This window comes from Stegastes partitus, unplaced genomic scaffold (assembly GCF_000690725.1).
Source record: "Stegastes partitus isolate 25-593 unplaced genomic scaffold, Stegastes_partitus-1.0.2 Scaffold1006, whole genome shotgun sequence".
Lineage (NCBI taxonomy): Eukaryota > Metazoa > Chordata > Actinopteri > Pomacentridae > Stegastes > Stegastes partitus.
Window position 1 is genome coordinate 249,585 of NW_007578737.1, and position 6,822 is coordinate 256,406.

Sequence of the window (6,822 nt, forward strand, 5' to 3'; positions counted from 1 at the left end):
GAGTGAGAGGACGCAGGCTGACACACTTCACAGGAAACTAATAAAATCCTATGAATTCCCCTTTTGTTTAACTCTATTTTACACCAGGAGGTCGGAGGGGGAGATCTCTCCCTATAGTAGCAGGTGCTTTATGAGAGTTGTTGCAAACACTGAAGGTTTAAATCAACGCTAGTATTTGTAGCAAAACCTGAACAACAATGTCTTGGAATAGTTTTAAAGAAAGAGCAAAAGGACTCCTGATGCGGTCTCACAACAGATGATGAACAGAGATGTTCAACCAGGCGTTCACTGACTGCATGAGGAAGCTGCTCAGCTATAAAGTAACACAGTCATTCATGAAGCAAATTTCTCTTCACACTAATGCTCTTGTGCAAAACACACCGAGGCCAAAACGAAGCACACTGTCATCGCTAGGTTATAATGGGTAGTTGTTGTCTAAAAATGTGGACTTATGTTTTATACTGAGATGTGTTTTTAATGTTTTTTTTTCCAGCCTTTTCACATCACTGAGGGTAACATTATGAACTATAGAATATAACATTAGCCCAAATTATAATTGATTCCAAATTTGGTGTCACATGACATTGGTTTATGTTTTTATCTTTTCCCCTGTTACAGTCAGTCGATTTTATTATTTTATAAAATATGTGTGCACTTACTCAACTTATACTATTTTTGATTTAATTAATTATAACAAATTAATTATATCCTGCTGCATATTGCATTTTATCTTTTACATATTTTTTTTTTTTTTGTTAAACTTTGCTATTAAAGCACTTTGAATAAACTCTGTGTGTAATAAGGTGCACATAACATGCTTGGTTGCCATGTTTAATTTGGTTATTAAAGGGTCTAAACCAGCACTGTAAAGTAATTTTTCCTTCTCTGAGTGATGTTATGTTAGCTGTGTCGGGTAATAGTTCATTGTTGAACGCAGTCCCCTGAGTCCGTCCCTGCCAGACTCCGGCCTTGTGATGATAAGATGTACCAGATCTCTGGGCAAGGACGGTCCTGAAGCATACGTAACAGTTTGCTCTCATAAGGCTACATATAGCGAGGAATGTCCAATGCACACGTGTCGTATATTGCACAAAACATGTGTATTGCATGTGGCCTGTGCTGGTATAGCTATGCCCTGAAAGGAGGCATTAGAATGTGTTCTCCAACCTGTTTATTATCAAGCTTCAACAAATGTTTCTGCGTAAGACGTCTGGGCATCTAGAAACTCCTTCTTACATGATTTAACCTGCTTAACCTGGTCGTCTACCTGCGTGGTGCTTGATAGACGATCTTAAAGGTATGAAATAAAAGCAATGTGAAATTATTTAAGACATCAATCACTACATCTACACCAGGGGTGTCGACATCCGGTCCTCGAGGGCCGCAATCCTGCATGTTTNGACTTCTGCAGAGCTTGATGATGAGCTGATCATTTGAATCAGGTGTGTTGGAAGAGGGAAACATCTAAAACATGCAGGATTGCAGCCCTCGAGGACCGCAGTTCGACACCCCTGATCTACACGGTAACTTTCTGCTTTATTTGTGTAACCTATAAATTACGCCTATAGCAATTCCAATAGTGGAAAGTATTTCAGTGCTACAGAGACGGCCCGACCTCCAAATAATCATCTCCAGATGTGTGAGAACATGCTTGTTTGGCATTGACCGCAGGAAAAATGGCGTCATCATTTTCATATTAGTGTCAGTAAAAAACAAAACAAAAAAGCAACGCCAAAATGACCATTCTATACTGCAACTACAAAATCTGTAAAAATACTCTCAACTTGATTTCTTTTCTTGTGCATAGAATTTAGCCATCGTCTCTGCCACTCTCTCCATTCACCACGCTGCAGCTTGAGCACACCAGCTCACCTACGACTCTGTTCAAACACTGTAAAATCACAGCACGCTACACATTGTCGAGCTGTAATACTGCAGTAAGTAGTCATACGTGTTCAAACTGACAACCCATTCTAATAATAGCGAGTTAGCTCCACAAACTGATAGAATCGGTGCTTTAGGTTTGTTACAGACAAACCCCAGAGGTTTCAATCAGTGTTTTTGAGACTATCATCAGTGATGTGTCTACTAGCATATAAAAAAAAACGCCACATGGATGTGTTAACAAGATAAAAAAAAACTTGATTTTCAACAAAAGCGTGTACTTAAGAGGCAAACTCTGTCCTTTTATTGACTTCCCAGGTGCAAACTTTTTCATACTTTGTTTATACACACAATAATATGACCACTTCATGAAATATGGTGTATTATAACAATTACACTCCCCAACAGCAAATAATGCATTACAAATGTACTTCACTGAATGCACCATTAAAGTATTGCTTGCATATTAATGCATCAACGATTAAACGCTCAGAGGCGAAACTCTGTGAAATTAGTATTATAAGAATATTTAGCATGTTATTTCAGCTGCTAGGGGTTTCTTAATCAAAAAATGTACATAAAGCATAAATTGATGATCCTGTAAAGTAACGAGGGATCATGAGAGTTACTGAATTCACCATCATCACAGCAGATGTAAATCTGTCTGATGTGACTCAGGCAGAATCAGATAAATCAATATATACAGTCGTCCTCAAATGTATTCATACACTTCCATTAAAGAGAAGGCCAAATTCACAATAGTCACTCAAACAACTAGAAACTGAAAAAAGTAATAATAAAGAAAAATTTGCTAAATTATAATCTAGTGAAATATGACATTGATTTTGAATTGTGTTTGAAAAGAATAATTAAAAAAACAAAAACAAAAACTGATGAGCAGTGGGCCAAAATCAAAATACCTGTCAACAGGTGCAGAAGTCTGACTGAGAGTTACAGAAAACACTTGATTACAGTGATTGTCTCAAAGGTTTGTTCAACTAAATATTAGTTTAGGGGCTCCATCATGCTTGTTTTTGTTTGTTTGTTTGTTTGTTTGTTTAATATTTCTGTTGAACCACAATTCAAAAGCAATGTCATGATTTTCATTATTATTTATTTATTTATTTATTACTAGTTTTGTCAATTTCAACTTATTTTAGTGACAGCTGTTTTTTCCCTTCTTTAATTGGAGGGTATGAATACATTTGAGGATGACTGTGTGATGGCATTAGCAGGAGACCAAAGTAAAAGGCACCATTTCATTAGACTTTCTGGGTTTTAGGTGGAATGTTAGCACACAAGTCAACTGTTATTAATCATTTTAATGCTGGAATGTTAAATATTACACTATTAAAACTTGTTTGGTAGGATTTTGAAAGCAGAACTCTCTAAAAAAAAGTTGGTGATTAATTTCTCTGTTGTCAACGAACCGATTAATATTTGCAGCACTATTTTTTTTCTTAATTAAGTGCCGGATGTTTTCCCGCCACTGTCAAAATAAAGGGTCCGCGGAGGGATTCCGTACAGCTGCAGGTGACCCACCTGTTTGAAGCAGAAGGGCATAGTGAGCACACTGACGCCCACGATGCTGTTCACCACATTCATGATTAGGCCCCAGTTGGACGCCGTCATTTTGACCTCCTGAGCGACGCGTCGTCCCTTTCCGGTAAGAAAATGTCAAACCACACGGAGACAGCGGCACATTGAAGGCTGCGTGTCACCGTCTAATCTCTGGTCCGCTGCGGACTAAACTCCGGGTGTGTTTTCCTCCGCCGATCAATGACGTGGCGCTCTGAGAGGAAACACAGAGTTTAACATTTAGCACACTGTCACATTGTTTTTCGTTTAATAAAACAACCCCACTACCAGATTTCTCACATAGCGCCAATTTTATTGTACAAAAAACACACAACAACATGTCATAAATATCGCAGCTTTTAGCAGAAAGCTAACTCAGGTAAGCGTTGGTAGTTTCACGAGCTCACCTTTCTCTCTCTGCGCCCTCCGCCTCGCTGTCCCTCTTTACGTTATCATCGGTAAGTCCGGGACAATAAACGTCCGCTTATCGCTGCAAAAGTTGCGTTTTTTCGTACGTGTACGAGCCACAGGTTGATAGAAACTCGGTATTAGACGTTAATAACAACCTGGCTGTTTTTCTGAACGCGTATCCAGGAAGTAGAGATTACAGTCGAGGAGGAGAAAGGAGACAACTCCGCATGCTGGGTTCAGGCCTGTGGAAATACTTGGGCGCCTACTAGCGGCCATTTTGTTGTTGCAGTTTGCTGCTGCTGGACGTGAAACGAAGCTTCGAAGTCTATTTTCTCTTTTCCAATGTACTCTTTTGCACAGTCTTTCCCTTTCAAGTAAATTTTAATTGTTTGTAGCTGCGTGTAAAGCCATTAAGGAGCTGTGAAAATGAGTTAAATACGTTTACTTCGGACCACTTTAAGGCAAGCCTGAGTTACCTTCTACATGTACATTACCTTAGACTGTGTACTTTGCTTATTAGTTAATTATAATATTGCTTTACTTCTACTTATCTGCTTTTTAGACTTTAATATTGTGCTGTTTGTTGCACTACATTTATCCAACAAAAATGTACATAAAAGCTATGATGAATTCCCATCTTAACACCTTTCATTTTACTGCTTAAGGCCTGAAGAAGTGTGTTCAACAAAAAATCGTACAAAATACTCAAATTAAGTAAGAAAAGTAATTGTAGCATCTATGTTAATTCCTTTTTTGTACACCAATAGATTTTCTAATGGCCCATTAGATTTGTGTTGTGACCTCTAAGTTGCCAACGCCGGTGGAAGATACTCAAGTACTCTACTTGAGTACAGCTTGGGAGTACTTGTACTGCTACTTGAGTATTTCCACTTACTTTCCTCTCCACTACGTCTCAGAAAAAAATATTTGACTTTCTACTCCATTTCAATTATCTTCCAGCACTAGTGACTTTTCAGATGAAGATTTGTTTCAATGGATAACATAGCAAGCATTTTAATAAAGCACATAGTTAAAGAATAAACCAGTGCTTTCCAGCCTTCCGGCTTCTTACAAACAGAAATGGATAATCAGGGTCATATTTCGGATGCCTGAGTTGTTAACAGATCCACCAAATAGTGTTTTTTTTTGTTCTCTAAACTTCTCACATGGTTTCACTTCTGTGAAAGCTTAAATGATCCAATATTTCACCAAAGATCAAAGATGAGAGATAAAGTCCCAGAACTGAAAACAGATTTGTGTATCAGAGCTTTGTTTCCTTCTTTCTTCCCCTATTAATCAACGTGACGACGACTCAGATTTATCTTCAGTCCCTGTATATAAAACTGTGTATAAGAGGTTCAAACTATCTCCACCTGCAGCAGCTACAACAGTAACACGCTGCTGACACACTGATGTTTGACTATTGATAATCTAATGATGCCGTATTTAATATTACATCAGTTATAGGGACCAAACCAGTACTTTTACTTTAATACCTACATTTTGCTGGTTTTATGTACTTTTACTTATGTAGGATATATATGCTGTAATTTTACTTGTAATGAAGTATCTCCTCATTGGGACTTTTCCTTAAGTCAAGGATCTGAATGCGTCTTTCACCATTGCACTGGATTAATTAGCAGAACTATAAAAACTTGTGGCGTAGTTTAAACAAATTAATCCCTCCTCAAATGACAAAAATCTTCCAACACATTGATGTAGCAGATTTGATCTAATAACATTATATACAATTTTATATCAATCACCTCTGCATTTTTTCTATTTATTTTTTTATAGTATGATTGTTTTTGTATCTTTCCTACCTGTGGTTATTTACCTATAATTGTGTGTTTTTTTTATAGTTGTTTTGCTACATTTACTTAACTAAAGGACCCAAGTACTTCGTCCACCGGCTCTGTAATGATAACAACACCAACAGACAAGCTTGAATCCTGTTTTTCTAAAGGCCTCAGATATTCCCTTCAGGAAAGGGAAACAAGCAACAAAAGACTAAAACAGAACAGACCGAACGTGGATGACGTCGGAGAAAATATTCAGCCTTGCACCTGAAACGTTGCTGGCAGTGGCCCGATTTTGTTTCCGTTAGTTAAAATGCCTGCCTGGTGCCCTCTCTGATAGATGACTATTGTGTTGTTTGACCAGGAAAGAGAAGAAGGAGCCTGGGGTTGGATGGGGGGGTTGACCTGAGAGCTTTCCCCCCAGCCGGGTGTGCTGTCCCCCAGGGATGAAGGATTTTCAGAGGCAAGGATGTGATGAAGCTTTGAGAGGCAAAGAAGGGGAATTTTGAACTGGAGAGAGGTAAGTGTGTGTTTCTGAGGAATTTGTACGTTCTCTTAGTATCATGTTCGTTATCTTTCTTCTAAAGCACACTTAAATATGTGGAATATTCCTCTTTAATCTTAGATATTTGTATAGATTTTGTCCTTACAGAATTTTTTAATACACTTTTCAGTCTTATTTTTTATGAGCCTTCCTTTTTTCCTATTTAAAGTTTACTATTCTTGCTTTTTAACCAGCTCCAAAAGCACTCTAACTTTTACGTAGATGATATAAATAATGTTTATTGTCATTATGTGTGCATGTGCGTATGAGCGTGTGTGTATGTGCATATGTGTATGATCAGAGAGGTTAAGACAGGAAAACCCTGGCCATTGTGCAACAGTGACCCCTCAAAATCAATGTGACAGACCGGTTGATTGGCTGGAGGGTCCTGTCTCTCTGCACCTAATCCCTCAAGGTAGACCCTCAGCCAGGCCTGCTGCGCTCGCAAGTGTGTGTGTGTACGCACGGATGTATCTGCGCTTGTATGTGTGTCTTTCTGCACCTAATCCCTCAAGATAGACCAAAGGCCATGGGATGGGGTATTAGTGCAGTTACAGGGGGTCAAGCCAGCTTGTGTGAATGTGTGTGTGTGTGTGAGACAGAAAG

The 6,822-nt window shown here is 38.5% G+C and overlaps 1 protein-coding gene across 2 annotated transcripts in view; it reads right to left on the reverse strand.

The window, feature by feature from the left end:
* The window catches only part of slc38a10 (solute carrier family 38 member 10), a 27,735-nt gene extending 23,667 nt beyond the window's left edge, over positions 1 to 4,068 (reverse strand). For both annotated transcript variants that reach the window (XM_008294915.1, XM_008294914.1), the window contains exons 1-2: positions 3,870 to 4,068; positions 3,427 to 3,676 (exon numbers count right to left, since the gene is read on the reverse strand). In XM_008294915.1, the coding sequence (XP_008293137.1) occupies positions 3,427 to 3,516 (90 nt within the window). In that variant the 5' untranslated portion in view covers positions 3,517 to 3,676; positions 3,870 to 4,068. The remainder of the gene's footprint in view (positions 1 to 3,426; positions 3,677 to 3,869) is intronic.
* Positions 4,069 to 6,822: the final 2,754 nt, after the last annotated feature.